At 40.1% G+C, this 15417-nt stretch overlaps 1 protein-coding gene and 1 long non-coding RNA gene across 5 annotated transcripts in view; one reads left to right on the top strand and one right to left on the bottom strand.

The window, feature by feature from the left end:
- The window catches only part of DCBLD1 (discoidin, CUB and LCCL domain containing 1), a 44917-nt gene that overhangs the window by 14859 nt on the left and 14641 nt on the right, over nucleotides 1–15417 (top strand). For all 4 annotated transcript variants that reach the window (XM_032443294.2, XM_015858670.3, XM_085541777.1 and 1 more), the window contains exons 2-6: nucleotides 624–836; nucleotides 9475–9612; nucleotides 10145–10196; nucleotides 10928–11000; nucleotides 12560–12693. In XM_032443294.2, coding sequence (XP_032299185.2) covers nucleotides 624–836; nucleotides 9475–9612; nucleotides 10145–10196; nucleotides 10928–11000; nucleotides 12560–12693 — 610 coding nt within the window. The remainder of the gene's footprint in view (nucleotides 1–623; nucleotides 837–9474; nucleotides 9613–10144; nucleotides 10197–10927; nucleotides 11001–12559; nucleotides 12694–15417) is intronic.
- Nucleotides 3736–7748, bottom strand: LOC146761429 (uncharacterized). The gene is made up of 3 exons (XR_014944111.1): nucleotides 7628–7748; nucleotides 5155–5204; nucleotides 3736–3868 (listed from the first exon to the last, which is right to left on the bottom strand). It is a non-coding gene; the product is annotated as an uncharacterized LOC146761429 (long non-coding RNA).

The following is a 15417-nucleotide window of genomic DNA, read 5'->3' as shown; positions in this document are numbered from 1 at the left end:
GGTGAAAAGCAGTGCTGACTGCTCCAGGAACACTAGCATGAAGTAGCCTGCACATTTTGCTGAGGACACCCATCCCACCATTTGTGTTTACTTTGCCCCCCGTGCTTTTTGCATTGTGCAAGCAAAGCAAGAAAACCAACAGGAAAGTAAGATGAGTCAGGGCTGTGACAGTATGCGGTTAGGTCATGTCTGTGCTTCCATGCATGATTCAGTTGCTCTTTCCCTGATGGCTCCTTACGTGGAAATAAAGTGTGGAATGATAATTGAGGGAGAACTGTTTGAGGAAGGATCCTACCTATTACACGTGAAATTGCATCCTTAAGGTTTCAGTAGGGTTTGGCTGTAAATCAAAACCAGAGTCTCTGTTTATACAGAACTGTCAAATACTCTTTAATTCACAAGTGTTTCCAACTCTTTTTTGCTCCTGCTTTGCAAGATAAATAAGACTCCATTTATTTTAATTACCTGTTTTCCAACAACTGTAAAACTGAGGCGGAGAATTACAAAATACTCTTTAAGAAGATGGAATGCAATTGAGATGGTTTTGTGGTCAGCCTTTTCTTACTTTTTTTTAAAATATTAATTGAGGAATATGTTGTTTTTCTTCCTTGGTTCTACTACAGGAGATGGATGTGGGCACATAGTGATGTATCAGGACAGCGGGACCCTGGCTTCCAAGAACTATCCTGGGACATATCCAAACTACACACTATGTGAAAAGAAAATCCAAGTACCTCAGGGAAAACGCCTGATCTTAAAAATTGGAGACCTGGATATTGAATCACAGAAGTGTGAATCCAGCTACCTTACCATCCTGAGTTCTTCAACTCTGCATGGTAAGTCAAAGCGAGTCATCTCTCCTGCATCTATTTCATCATTAGTCTGGGTCTCAGATGAGATAACCTCTGCTATTGCTACCTATTTGTTACCGATAACTTTTCCTAACATACAGTCTTTAATACTTCAGATATTAAATGTGTGCAGCCAGACTGCACTTGAGTAAGCAATTTACCGAAGAGGATAAGTGTATAGATGTGCTATAACTGTGCACTTAAAACAATAGAACAACAAAGTCCTCCCAAGAGGACCTGAGGCCTTCCTCGAATCAGTTTTTTCAGCCAGCTGCTGCTGGGGCTTTTGATCTGCTCTATAAAGGAGTCAAACTGTTGTTCATGTCAGTGAGCCCTTTTTCTGAAGTCAGATTGAAATCTAGGCAAAGACATGGAGCTGTGAGAAGTCCTATATTGATGGAAGAAACTCATGAATTACAAGTCCATAAGGTTTTGCCAGCTGAGAGCAGGCTATAGCCCTTCAGGCAGCTGAGGTTGAATGTACTGTAGTGGATATTACAGGCAAAACAGATTCAGAGGAAAAAGAAAATGAAGAGGCAAGCCACAGTGAGCTGTCAATGTGGCCCAGCTCATTGCTTGTCTCAGTGCAGTACGTGGTTCACCCAAGCTCAGGTCTCATAATAGTAAAGACAGATGATTGCCTTTAATTCATAAACATGGTAGGCCTATAATTCATCTGGTAAAATAAGATCAGGTGAAGTACTAAAGGCTCTCTCACAAATGAAGGTGAAGGTAATTATTGCTCATCACAAGGGATGTATTACATTTTGAAGCAGCCTCCAACAAGAGTGAACACTTACATGTTCATATCTAAGTCTTGCATATAGCTTTATCTGAGGTATAAGGAATGTTTCTGTTTGTGCACTTGGATTTATTTATTTATGTTTATGTTCATATACCCGTAAGAAAGGAATTCTGTTCAGTTGAAGCACACTGTCTGTACTTGGCAGTAAGAGATACGGGTTTAGTGGTGCAGTATCACAACTTTGAATGATTTTTACTGATATTACCTTAACATTTCAAATCAATAGCTTATCTAAGGAACAAGGACAAGTCAGTATATTGGTTTTTGAAGTAAAAATCAAGCTTGAATTCTAATTGAAATTTTGACTCCTCACACAACAGCCCCAAGGTGTCTTCACATAGTTCAGTCTTGCAGCTAATCAGCCTACAGACACCGAACGCTGGTGTATTATGCAATCAAACCCATGTAATGAATTTTGTAAAGTGTTCCCACACCCATTTTCATACCTGATTAGTAATATCTGATGCGTATGGACTATAATTTACATCCTCTGTAATGAACTGCACAATTAGCAGATTTTGCTTCTATTTGATTAAACAGGTTTTACAGCTTAAGCAGACATGCTATCTGTAATGGTTTTTGTGGTCTATAGCTTGCTGTAGACTTTCCTACATACAGAGTGCTTTCTTTACTTTCAGGTAGATCCATGCAGCGAGGAAGTAGCACTATATGCAAAAATTCACAGTACCACTTGTGTTTTAAAAGATGCAGGAACTCACAGATGAGATTAAGACCTTTCCAAGTGTGTTGTTTCAGCAGTTTTGCTATAGTTCTAGAGATTAATAAGTGTTTATGTAAGCAAAAGGAGCCCTGTGATTGGGCAGTGTTAAGCACATTCGATCCTGTGAGGTGCCCTTTCAGGTGGCTGCTTTTCAGCCCAGGTTTTCACTCTACATCTCTCCTCTCTTCCATGAAGCAGGTTGGTATCTTCATTCAGGAAGATATTGACCTTTGCCACTGAATTTTTTAATAGGATGTTGGAGATCTGAAAATACTTTACAGGCATTGGAACTTCCAAGCAGTTAAACATTAATGTTTGACTGTTTGTGGATGTCCATACCTGACTAGGGCTTAAAAAGGAAAATCTAAAAAGCTAAGTGTGAAGCCTGGCAGTGTGAACATTACTCATACCTCAAATTAGCCAGACAGCCTCTGCTCTGTGAGGTATGCAATTATCAGGAAATAAAGTCCAATGGGAAATATGTTTTAAATACTACTCTGATCTCTTCAATTCCACTGAATACAAGACAGGCAACATCAGTATGCACGCAACATTTTATTGAGGAGTGCATCTGAAGCCTAGAAAATTGGTCAGAGTCAAAGCACCACACCATGTGCATGTAAATACATTAGTATAAGCAAGTCTTCTGATGACAAAGTCCTTTCACATTTGTCCCATAGTTCTTTATATATAACTGTGATTCGTTCATTCTAATAACCTCCTGCTGGGATTCATGGAATACACAAGGAGTAACTCAGTTCATGTCTGGGGTATTTTTGTCCCGTGCACCAAAGGCAAACTGTTACAAACAAGTGGATTTATGTTAGCCAAGTGATTTCTTTGCTTTAGCAAGCCTGTGACTACAGATTAGGCAATAGAACACTGATATGTGAGATGTGTTTAAGTTCAGGGAATTCATCCCATCTTGTGCACTGACCCAAGAATACCCTGGATTTAATTCCTTCCTAGAATAATGTGTAGCACTGAGTATGCTGATCTACTAAGCCTCTACACTCAGATGGAACACCAACTTTACACTACAGTTCTCACTTTTGATACTTCTTATCTTTGATGAACCTATGAAGGCACCCATTGCATTTACATTTCCACAGTATTGCCATCAAATGGTGGTCATTAAATAATCTTAATGATGCTCTAAAACTGGAGCCATAAAGTGGCTGAACACTGTCTCGGGGTTATTATTCTTCCCACTGTTTTCTTTGAGGTCAACTGGATGAATGACACTGTAGTAAGCCTTCTCTTTCCAACTGCTGGCTTTCCATCCAGACTTAGGTGTGAAAACATTCATCATCAGTCAGTACAGTAACACCAGTTTTGGTGCAACTGAGTCACCAAACGTTAACACAACTCTGCACATGTTGTCTCTGGGAGAAATAAATAGTGTCCCTTTTCAGAGGCACGACTTTGCCCTGAGTGAAAACAGGGTGGATTCTTTTTGTTTGCTTCTTCTATTTTCCACACAGAAGAGATCTAGAATGGAAAACAATATAAGCATGTTTCAAAGTGTGGACGGTGTGCAGCCTCCTCTGAAATGCTTTTCTTCTAGAGTTAATTGCATTAGCTGAGCATATTAAAAATACCGAGCTCTGAAAAGAGCTTCTGATTTTTTAATTAGTTAAAGGGATATGTGAAAACAAGATTAACAATGTGGTCCCTGTAGTTCTCAGGAACACAACAGCCATTGCTACACCACTTATGTACATATTAACAGAAATGTTTGTAAAGCTTGACAGGAATGGCTTTTGCTCAGCTTCTTTTCGTGACTATCAAATTCCTGTATCTCTTTTGACCCTTTTTACTTGCATTTTTCAGTCTTTCCTCAACTAATGGCTTAGTATTTTTTCCCTTAATTTTTGTGAGATGATCATAAATCTGACTGGAGAGAGAATAAAGAACAGATAAGTGCCTACTTCCATTCACTTGCACTCAGTAGGAGTCTGATGTGTTCCTCTGGGGTGGATGTCAGATCTGCTGAGTGACTAGTAATAATTTGGAGAGTTAACGCTGTTAACTGCTTGCATAATTCGCACTCAATAACTAGTGTGAAATAGCAAAAGAAATTACTGGAAATGCTCTTTTCTCCCTGCAGCCAGTCACTGATGGTTGTTAGGAAAACTGAACATTTACTGATGTGTGAGTGTCTGGTAGCTGTTGAGAGAGCATGCATGTGTGTGTGTGAAGGAGAACCAAATGCCTTTCAGTGCCTCACACCTGTCACTATGGCAAGAGGGTATTCATCGCACCACCCTTCCTTACTATAGATTGTAATAAATGTCTTTCTTGAACAGAGGGTGCGCCCAGGATTCTTTTTCACTCCTCAAGGGAAACTTGCTATTGCAGTATTGTTTCTGGTATTTCAGGAAATCCAGTGAGATGCCCAGACAAGTTCTCATTACTGAAGATGAAGTTGAGCGATTTCTTAACAGTCAAAACTCTGTTAACAGTTGGGTTTCGCCCGAATGGTTGCAGCAGCTTTCAAAAGGCTGAGATGTAAAATGACAACTTTGCTTTTCTTTCATCAAATGACCTCATACTCATTTTAGATTCATAAATGGTATTATGCTTTTTGCTGAGTCTTTTGTTAAACAGGTACATCTCTTCACTAGAGATTCCTAACTGTGGCTGGGCTTCTGTCCTTGGGTTTAGCAAACACCACGGGCACAGTGTTAGGTGAGGTCAGGCAGGCAGATCTACAGCCTGGAGAACAGGTGGTCTGGGCTCTCCATTGTTTAACTGTAGTTAATTACTTCTTTTACCTGACTGCTTGGTGGCCTTTTTCTCTACTTCATCTCCATCTTTGGCAGCCCTTTGGAAGAACAAACAGAAAGTTTCATTTGTTTTTCCTAAAACAAGTAACTCTCAGACTTATTCTGAAGTCAGACTGCGTTGCACAGTTAAATGCTGAATAACCAGACTGTCTCACCCTGAGTAACAGATGTGATTTCCCTGTCAACTCACATCTACTTAGCATTAAACACCACTTCGTTGCGTCCTGTGCAGAGGAGGCTTTCTGTCTCCTCTTCCTTGGTAGCAGGAGAAGAGTTACCAGCTACGCTTAATTATTGCTTATGAAAGTGAAGCGTGTGTGTGAATTTGGGATGGAGGCAAATCTCAAAAATACACATTTTTACATATAAAAGAGATCCTTGCAGTTTTTGTGAGCTGTTTGTGCAAATCTCTTACACACTGGCTGAGTTTTTAGCTCTGAAATGATGCAGGCATAATCTGTGCTCATCACATCCCCAGTCCTTCTGCAGCTATTGAGGTACCTCGAAACCTGCAGAAACAAGCAGCATGTAGGCCTTGCTGCTTGGTATGAGAGAAGTGAGCCCTCTGGCAGAGCACTTCTTAAGGGAAGTAGAAAGAATAAAGGAGCACAACTCTACAAAACGACCTCAGGAAATGTTCCAGAGTCTGGCTGACAGCAGAAGTAAACTAGACTTCATAAAAACAGACAATGCTGTAAAGATCATCAGATTTGCAAAACAATGCTATTATCAAAAAGACAAAAGTGGGAGACTATTGCTAACATTTTAAAAACAAACAAAGCATAAAATAACTTCTTTGGTCTCCAGAGGCGACAGCCAAAGGATGTACATGAGACCGTTTACTGTGTATTTCCCAGGACATTAATACTGCTTGGAGACAATGATTTCAAAATAAGAGTATTTCATTTAAGCCACCTAAACCATATCAGCAGATTAGGAGTTGTAGAAGAAAGGCATTAAATGTTAATTTAATTATAGAGAATATTAAATTAGGAACATTCAGAATCCATAAGCCCCTAATAGCTCTCCTGTAGAATTTAAAAAATACATATCTATTAATGAATCTGGAGTGAACAGACGGAACCACAGTTGTGTCAGCTCTTGTCAGCAAGACACCAAAAAAAGAAAGGCCCCTGATATGTAGATATACTAATACTGAAGTATGGAGAACACCTACTCAATTTCGTGACGTATAGCACATCTGTTTATTAAATCAAAATCTTTCCTTTGTTCTTAGTAAACAAACCAAACAACCCTGCCTCCTCCTTACCCTAACAGACATCCAGCAGAGTCACTGAGAGAGGAAGCAAGGAGAGAGATCAGCATTCATGACTTGTTTTTCAAGCTGAATATGCAAAGCAACCCACCTCACAACTGACTTTAGAAGATGAAAAACTGATAAAGTGATCTGGCAGTTTTCAAAAGGGATCTTAAAAACTTCTGGCATAGTCCCAAGTTTAGAAATTAAATGCTTATCCAGAGTCAAGTCCAAATGCTGCAATAAAAGTTAACAAGGCCTTTAAATGAGATTCTCCCTTTTAAACTGCTCACAAACCAATGCTTTCTCCTTCATCCCTCTTCTCCACTGCGGTTGCTCAGTACTCGTGTAGACCAGCTGTCAACAGGCTCAATGTGGAATACTCAGAGAAAAGAGGGAGTGTATGTGAGTCTTAGAAGTAGATGGTAAAGATCCACGATCTTGTCATCTCAATTGCAAGTGGAAAAATCTGCCTAGGAAATAGTTTTCAGTTTAAGTAGAATTGCTACAGGTGTTGATGGTTCTTAATCTACTAATGTCTATAAGATCTCCTAATGTGTGTACTCGGAGGGACACTAGGACGCGAGGTGTTGCTTTTACCCTTTTCTAAACCATAGTTCTCAGTGCAAATTCCTGTATTCGATGGCATGCAAGCAGTTAAGCTTTACTAGGTATCATGGAAGTTTGATGATCTGGCTGTGTATTGCTGGTATTGCCGGAATTATTGGGAAGAACTATGCTGAAATACTTTGCAAGGCTTCATCTGTTTGCAACGAAAGAACAAGTTAATGTTTTCTGATATTAATATCTGCTTTTTTAAATTATTATTATTATTATTATTTTAATCTATGCAGATGGATAATTCATACAATTTTGGAAACTATTGATTTCTTCAGTGGTTACTGCTTCTTGCTTTTATATCCTTTATGATAGACCAAGTTGATCTTAGATCTCCTTAGTTGAGAGCCATATACGTGTCTCTGAGCACACCAGAACTACCATTGACAGAACTGGGAGATAACCATAGATTTGTAACCCTTATTGGATTTATTACTTATCAGTATAAACTTGTCTTCAGGCATTGCATGCTGATTTCTTAATCTGTTTCTGAATTATTGGTTTTCATATTATACAACTCCATGAGTCTAGACTTTCTTATTTCATCTTTTTTACTTATGGCATGTGATTTGTTTGTATAATTACCTGAAACACATGTAGACTTGCTACTGTAGGAGACAGCTAATCCTGACCCAGCCGGTGTGTGGTTGAGTGAGTCAGCGATCAAAATTATACCTACAGAGTAGATACGTCACTGCTAATTGCTGTCAGGGAAAAAGCAGAAGAGCATTGGTGAGAAAATATACAGTCAGTCCCTGAGACAAGAACAAGACTAACGCTTTCTCAAGTGTTTCATTTTGAAGAAGCACAACGCCTTCCTGTCTTCTCCCCTTTCTCTCTTTCTTTCTTCTTCTACTTCGGAAGAAAAATAAGTTAGCACTTCTCCCACTGCATTCTGACACAAAAGACCTTCTCAAATAAACCACTTGTGCAGTTGTCTGGTATGACACGGTGTCAAATGCTGTCTTTTTGATAAGTTCATTTCCTAAGCAATTTGTTTAACCCTTTTTATAGATATTGTTTTCTCTGACTAAGCCGTGACTCATTTTTGACACAGGAGCACTCGAGGGAAATGTCACAATTGTCACTTGTTTCTCTGCCTGCCTGACTTTGTTATAATTTTACAAGCCAAAAGGCAGAATTTGTCCTTTAATTTGTCCCCTTCTCCTGGCAGCTGGCTGTCATTGCTTCTGACTGGGCTACTCTACAGGATGATCTCCTAGCTGCTATAAGGCTGATTAAGTATTTGGGAAAGCCCCCCCCCCCCCATCAAGAATATCAAACAAAATGAAGAGGTTTTAGACACATATTCAGAAGGCTGATCAAATTTGTGTTGTACTTTGCAATTTCTTGTAATCTCAATTCTGAGGTACCACAAAATATCCACCAAGAAAATGAGATTGTCCTGGAAAAAAAATCTAAGGGATCATTTTCCACCCCAAGGTCTTGCTTTATTATACAAAAGCTGTTGTAGTTCTCAACAGAATAGATGGTCTGAGGGCTTCTATGTAGGAAAGAAGTGTTTGCCATTTTACAAAACCTCTTATTAGCACTTTATATTATAAACATCCCCTTAAATTCAAAGTGTATCCAAACTGCTTTTGATTTCCTGCATCCTCTGTGCTTGAGGGGAGCCAGAGACGAGTGTTTGCACCCAGGTGTGGTGATGGGAGGCAAGACTATGGCAATTTCAAAAGATAGCTCCCCTCAGGAAGTGACTTCTGAACAGGCAAATGTAATTGTGAGAGTCCCGGACATGCTTTCTGGGACAAGAAAGGAGTGTCCTGAGGAGTGCTCCAAGATACTGCAGCTGGTAGCTATAAAACCATTATCTAATTCAGTGTAGGCACAAGACTCGTGTCTCCTCTTCCTACTCCCTTCCCGCCCCTCTTTACTTTGTCTTAAACTCAGGAAATTTAAACTATGTATTTCAATGGTCTGGTGATGATTTTAAAATGCAAGTAAATACAGAATATTTTAGTAGTTCTTGCTTATAAGCTTGACACATGGTACACATATCCTTTAAAGCCAGGTGTGTTGTTTATGATCCTAAGCTTTTCAGAATCCTGTGTAGATACCTTGGATTGCCTTTCAATGTTCATTCAGTTTTTTTTTTCTCTCCTGAGTTACTGCTGTATTTAAGAACACTCTGCTTCAGAGGTGAAAGAGTATTAATCATTTTCTTGAGGCTTATGTGATGAGAGATTTTAATGTTAGAGTTTATGCCATGGAGGGACAATTGGATTCTTGCCATTCTTTGTCAAGGTAACATTGGAGCTCATACCCATAAGGGACTGAAGCTAAAACCCTTTTGTCAATATATGGTTTGGTACTGAAGGAGAATGAGCGTGTAATGAAATTCTTTGTTTATCACAAGAATATTCCAGCCTAACTATCTCATCTAAACTCTGAATTCTTCTTTCTGTCTGTAGGGCCCTACTGTGGTAACATGATGCCTGTCCCCAAAGAAATCATTCTGGACAGCAATGAAGCAACTATCCATTTTGAGAGTGGATCCCATGTGTCAGGACGAGGCTTTCTGTTGTCTTATGCCAGCAGTGATCATCCAGGTAAAGCACTTTTTCTAAAGGACAAGCAGCATAGTCCTCCCTAATTCGTTATCTTCTCTACACACAGACTTTGGCTCATATGTTTGGTCCTAAATATTTTGAGGTGTCTTATTGGCAAGAAATATAATCTTTTTCACAGCGTGCTTATAAGAAGCAATAGTAACATTAAGCAGATACAAAAGCTGCTGAAATATTATCTAGATAATTTACAGAACAGGCCCAGCGAAACAGCAAATGAGAACTGTCTGTATTCAGGGCCTTTGCCACACAGTGATAGGATGAAGAGATCAGAGAGGTGAAGAGACAAAATCTACATTTAATACTCTAGGATGTGTTCCTATGCATCTTTGTTGAAGGTATGTAAAATATGAGTAGAAGAGGGAGATGAAAAGAATGAGGGAAAACCATAGCTGTTGATTTGTCTTGAAGTATTATACAGAGAAGTCTTCAAATGCAATTTCATGTTTAGCCAAACATTTTTTTGTATTTCTATGTCTTGCAACTTGGGTTGACATTTGTAAACTTTCCACAGATCTAATCACATGTTTGGAACGAGCAAACCACTACACAAAGACTGAATACAGGTAAAGAAGATCTATATCTCTCCTCTCTTCACTGTTTCTTACTTTTCTGTGTCACCAGATCCAATTGCTGTAAAATGTCACATAAGACACATACAGTCTTAGTTTTCTGGAAAAGTGAATGTTTTTGAGCTACAGTACTGCAGTAGTGTCAGGCCTCGTTGTGTGAAGCACTAGTGCAGAATGGAAATCTGCATCCCAGGAAAACAAGAGGATATTGTTGCAGAGCTCTCAGCAACCCTCATTTGGGAATGCATGCATATGGCATATGTAAGAAGAATTTCCACTTTGAAATTCAAAGTAGCCTTGAATACCACTGCATCTCCTGAGAGCAGATCATGCCTCAGCTGATAAAAGATCATCTGAGGACAAGCTATAATTTCTGTGCTCCTTGATAGGATTTGAAATGGTAATTAATTGTACTTTGCTGGTTACTTGCCTGGATGTGCATGCAGACTTCTTATCTGGGCTGAAAGCTTGAGTAATAACATTCCTAGAACAACAGGATTGAGCAAAATGCACTTGAAGAACTGCTATTGTAGTTCTTTGTGTGCTGCTATGTGCAGTCCACTCAAGGGCGCTTTTATTTACTTTCTGTAATCACTAGTGAACAGTCAGATACAACACACTGCTGAAGCATCTATGGTTCTGAGAGCATTTCTTTTGCATGGGTTTGTTTCTGTGTATCATCATGACAGTCCATGTTTCAAATAAGCCCTATTCTTTTACTACAGTAGATACTGTCCTGCCGGCTGCAGAGATATAGCAGGTGACATTTCTGGGAACATAGAAGAAGGATACAGAGATGTAAGTACCCTGTATAAAGAGAGGAACTTAATAAAAAACAGAAAAGAATCCATTGCTCTGTTACATAGCACAATTTGGTTTCAGTTATTGCTGTTCAGCTCTTGTAGATAGTTCTTCCCAGCTGTGTTGCCTTCTACTATCAGCATATTAGTATGTTATCAGTGTACATTGAGCAGGTAGCGAAATACTGTTCAAACAGACTAATCAATTCTGTGAGAACAAAGTCCGCTGACTGTCAAACTAACCTACTAACTCCAGGTTTCTGGCCTTTTGGATGCATAGGGTTTCTCTTTCTTGAGGCAGTGCTCTTCGATGTCCTAAATATTCCTATGAATTCACTTTATACTTTTTTAAAATCCACATGCATTTCTTTTCTAATGTTATGTCTTATTGGAATAAAATGCATTTCCTTTACTTGTGGGTTTTCTTTAAGATTCTGCCTTCAGCACTGCAGGAACATGCTCTGAGATGAAATTAATATTATACACTGTCCAATCACATCCCACTGATAACTGAAAACCTTTAGGATCAGTTTTTATTAACCATTCACTCTTTAAACAAAGCTGCCTGAGTGCTTACATTTATTCATGGTTCCTAGAATGCATTGTTCTGCCTTTCCTGTGTCCCTCACCTTGGTCTCACCTCCCTCTATGCTTCTGAAATCTTGACATCTTTCAGAGTTAAGATTAATCCTTCCACTGAAGTAAAACCCCACCATATCACAAATACAGCAGTTACTGAGTCTCCAGAAAGCCCATGCATAACCTGTTCATCCAGTTACTCAAGCACACCACCCCATCCAGGAGAATGGCAGAGCTGAAAAAAACAAAGAAATGCTACATTGCATTCTAATTAGCTGGAGTTATTCCTGCTGTCCAGGGTGACTGGGAAAGAAAAGCAGCACATAAGATGACCTCATGCAGATATTATCTAGGCGGAGGAGTTTTTGAAGGAAATCCTTTCTCTGCCATTAACACAGATTCAGCTTTTCTGATGGGAAAGACATCCAGGACTCCCTGGAGCCCTGCTACCCCAGTGTCCCAGCACACCAGCCCTCCCTGGAAGGGACAGGCAGTCAGCTGTGCTTGCCAGGTGCTAGAGGTGCCCAAGCTGGCCCCATGTGAATGACACACAGCCACATTTCCCAATGCTTGACCTGCCTCAAATCTTAAGGCACTATACAGTAATAGGTAGTTCCAGCTTCAGGTAAGTCCACAAAAGCCATTATTTTTTTTCTCTTTGCAAAGAAGAGTGGTTGCTTTGCCTTTGACTTTGTTTTCCTGAGATGGGCCAAAATATTTATCAGGTCAAAACTTCACCACATTTTCCTAGAACCACATGATTACATTCTTCATTTGAGAAAAACTTGACTTTTGGAAGCATGTATTTTTTTCAAAGATAGCTATTCTTTCCCTTTAAGTCTCTCCTTATTGCTGTCATTCCTTTGCAGGACTTTATGAGCTCTAACACTTCCATAGCGGTGGCTTGGAAGTGAGAGCACTACCACTTTGTCAGATTTGCCTTCTCAGTTTGGGGTTTTGATGGCTTCTACTTTTCAGACCTCACTGCTGTGCAAGTCAGCGATACATGCAGGCGTTATTGCAGATGAACTGGGCGGTCAGATCAGTGTCACCCAGCAGAAGGGCATCAGCCGCTATGAAGGCGTTGTCGCCAATGGTATCTCCTCACATGAGTGAGTATTGCTGGGGCAAAGGGAGTTGGGAGGGAACTTAACTTACCCACCACTGGCTCTGGGAGCAGTTCCAGAGCCCAGTGTACTGGCCAGGTTGTTAAATGGAGGAGAGACACCGCACCAATGCTTTTTGGGGAAGGAGATGTCAGCTGCTGGTTTTGGGGGTTTGCAGGTTTGTCTCTATGGCTTTATGAACATGGTGTTGGCAGAGATTGTAGGAAAATGTGTCAAGTTTATGTGGCTTTATAGTGTTTAAGGCTGTATCTTCTCCCTCTTTTCTTCCTTTCCTTCCAAAATACATCTGCAAATTAGTTTCTTAGCAGAGATGTGAAAGTATGATGTTCCGCAACAAACATCTTGAATAGATCTACTAATAAATCACGTTAAATTCATGTTAAAGTGGAAAAAAAAAACCCACCTAGGAATAATAAATAAAGTGCTGTTGAGCCACAGGGGATTTAGTGAATATCTTCTTAAACATTGTGCTTTTGACATGTTCAGAATTCTTCCCTTTTAGAATATTTATAGCAAGGGTGTTATATTTACCACTTATCTTCTGACTTATAATTGCACTGTTGTTGAAGTAGAAATAAATCCTCTAATCTCTATCCAATGCAGTAAGCCCTTCCAGCAATTGCCTCTGTCATCTCTGTTGGTTTGTATTTTGAGTTTTTAAATGTTATCTGGGTTTTGCAATAAGCATTTTTTTTCTTATGGGAAGGAAAATCTCCTCGGTCCCAAAGACTACAAGAGCAAAGGGAATATGACTTCAGTTTTTTCCTATTTCCCCCATGCTTGTTCCACGTCCTCCTGACAATCTAACAATCATTGTTTCATGTGTTAATAAATAAATCAATAAATAAAAGGAATGAGAAGAAATCCTACAGAACCATGTCAGCCATTCTGCAAACATTTGGCTTCTCCCTCCTCTCAGTGAAGCAGAACAAGCAGACCAATTATGAAATCACTATGAAACATGCTGGTACCGAAATCAAAGCTAATTTTAAGCTATCTGTATATGCATCTCACTGCTGCAGGTGATTAGCAATTTATGTAACCAAATGTTTAATTTTTAAGCCTCGTTCCCAGTGACCCTGGCCACATTCACTTTGTGAACCCAACAGAAGACACAGACATTCATTCTTTCTGTCTATTGCTGTGCTTAACCTTGGGTACAGGTGGAAGGTCTGTATATTGACACTGTGGGTAGCTGAATACAAAGTGAGTAGCATGTAGGCAACTAGCAGAAGGCCTCTAAGGCCTAAATATTTTCTATTTTTCTTAAGTATTTTGCTTAACAGCTAAAATACGTATAAAAATGATATGATCTTGTATCAAGGAAAGCAGGACTGCGGGCTCAGCTCAGCAGTAAAGCAAGCAGTACAAATTATTTCCATCACACATGCCAGCTTTATGGAACCCTAAGAAATTAAATATATTGTGCCTTAACTGCAGAGGTTGTAGAACCGTTTACATGCATTTGTATGCATGTGATCCTTGAGAATCCCAGGAGTAACTCAGACAGTAGCACATAAAATGGTATAATGAAAGACAGCTGGGATTCCCACTTGTATTTTTTCACAGTACAAGAGTTAGTGAGCAACGAATGAAGCATAGAAGACAGCAAATGTAGATGTGCTGGGGGAAAACACTGCTTGCATAATTAACCCATGAACTTCACTGCCAAGCATCCTTTTATTATCGCTACTCAAAATGAGTTATCCACTTCATGTGAGTAATGAAAGTGCCCGCAGAGGTGAAAACAACCATTGCATCGAGTGATAGAACTCCCACTGACACAAACAAGAGCTGAGGTGTGCACTCCTGTGTTGAAACAGGCCTCCCGGCTTGGATTCATCCTAATTAGTGCGAGGCTCCACAGAGAGCACCCCAATGAGGAGTGCTATCACCTCCCACACACTGGGGTGGACAGAAGTGCTCCTCAAGGACAGTGCTCTCCCAAAGGAATGGGTTTGACCTGAGGGATCAACCAATGCTCTTTGCAGATCGATAGGACTAGGGGTAATGGGATGAAAGTACAGCATAGGAAGTTCCGCACAAATGTGCGGAAGAACTTCTTTACAGTGAGGGTAACGGAGCACTGGAACAGGCTGCCCAGGGAGGTGGTGGAGTCTCCTTCTCTGGAGATATTCAAGACCCGCCTGGACACCTACCTGTGTGACATGGTGTAGGGAGCCTGCTTTGGCAGGGGGGTTGGACTCGATGATCTCTAGAGGTTCCTTCCAACCCCTACAATTCTGTGATTCTGTGATCGTACATTGAGACAAAGGTACACAGGCTCCTAGCATGTCAGATGCCCACAAGTGAGTTGCATGAGTTGTAGAAACATAAGAGGGTGAGAAAATGATTCTTGGAATGCTTCTGCTGCCCCCGGTGGCTGAGACAGTCCCAGGAGCAGATGAACCACTGCTGTGACCTCATTGTTCCAAGGGAGGTAAACTGGGGGTTGCAGGGAGATCATTTTATTTAAAAACACATAAAAGTGGTTCCTGCAGGCAGGTGGCCTATTTACTATGAAACAGTGCACATCATGCTTTAAAGAACTTTTTATAATATGCATTCCCAAAGCTGCCCAGCTTCCCTGTCCTTGGGACACCTCTGCACTGCAATACATTCCTTTGAATGTTTTTTCCTTGCCGGCACCAGCGAGGAAAAACAAGTGTGAGGATAGTAATGTTGTACCAGCTTATTGTCCTGCCTTAA

Source organism: Coturnix japonica, chromosome 3, assembly GCF_054131305.1.
Source record: "Coturnix japonica strain WE chromosome 3, WE-NBRP24, whole genome shotgun sequence".
NCBI classification, from domain to species: Eukaryota; Metazoa; Chordata; class Aves; order Galliformes; family Phasianidae; genus Coturnix; species Coturnix japonica.
This window is presented reverse-complemented; position numbering and strand designations above follow the sequence as displayed.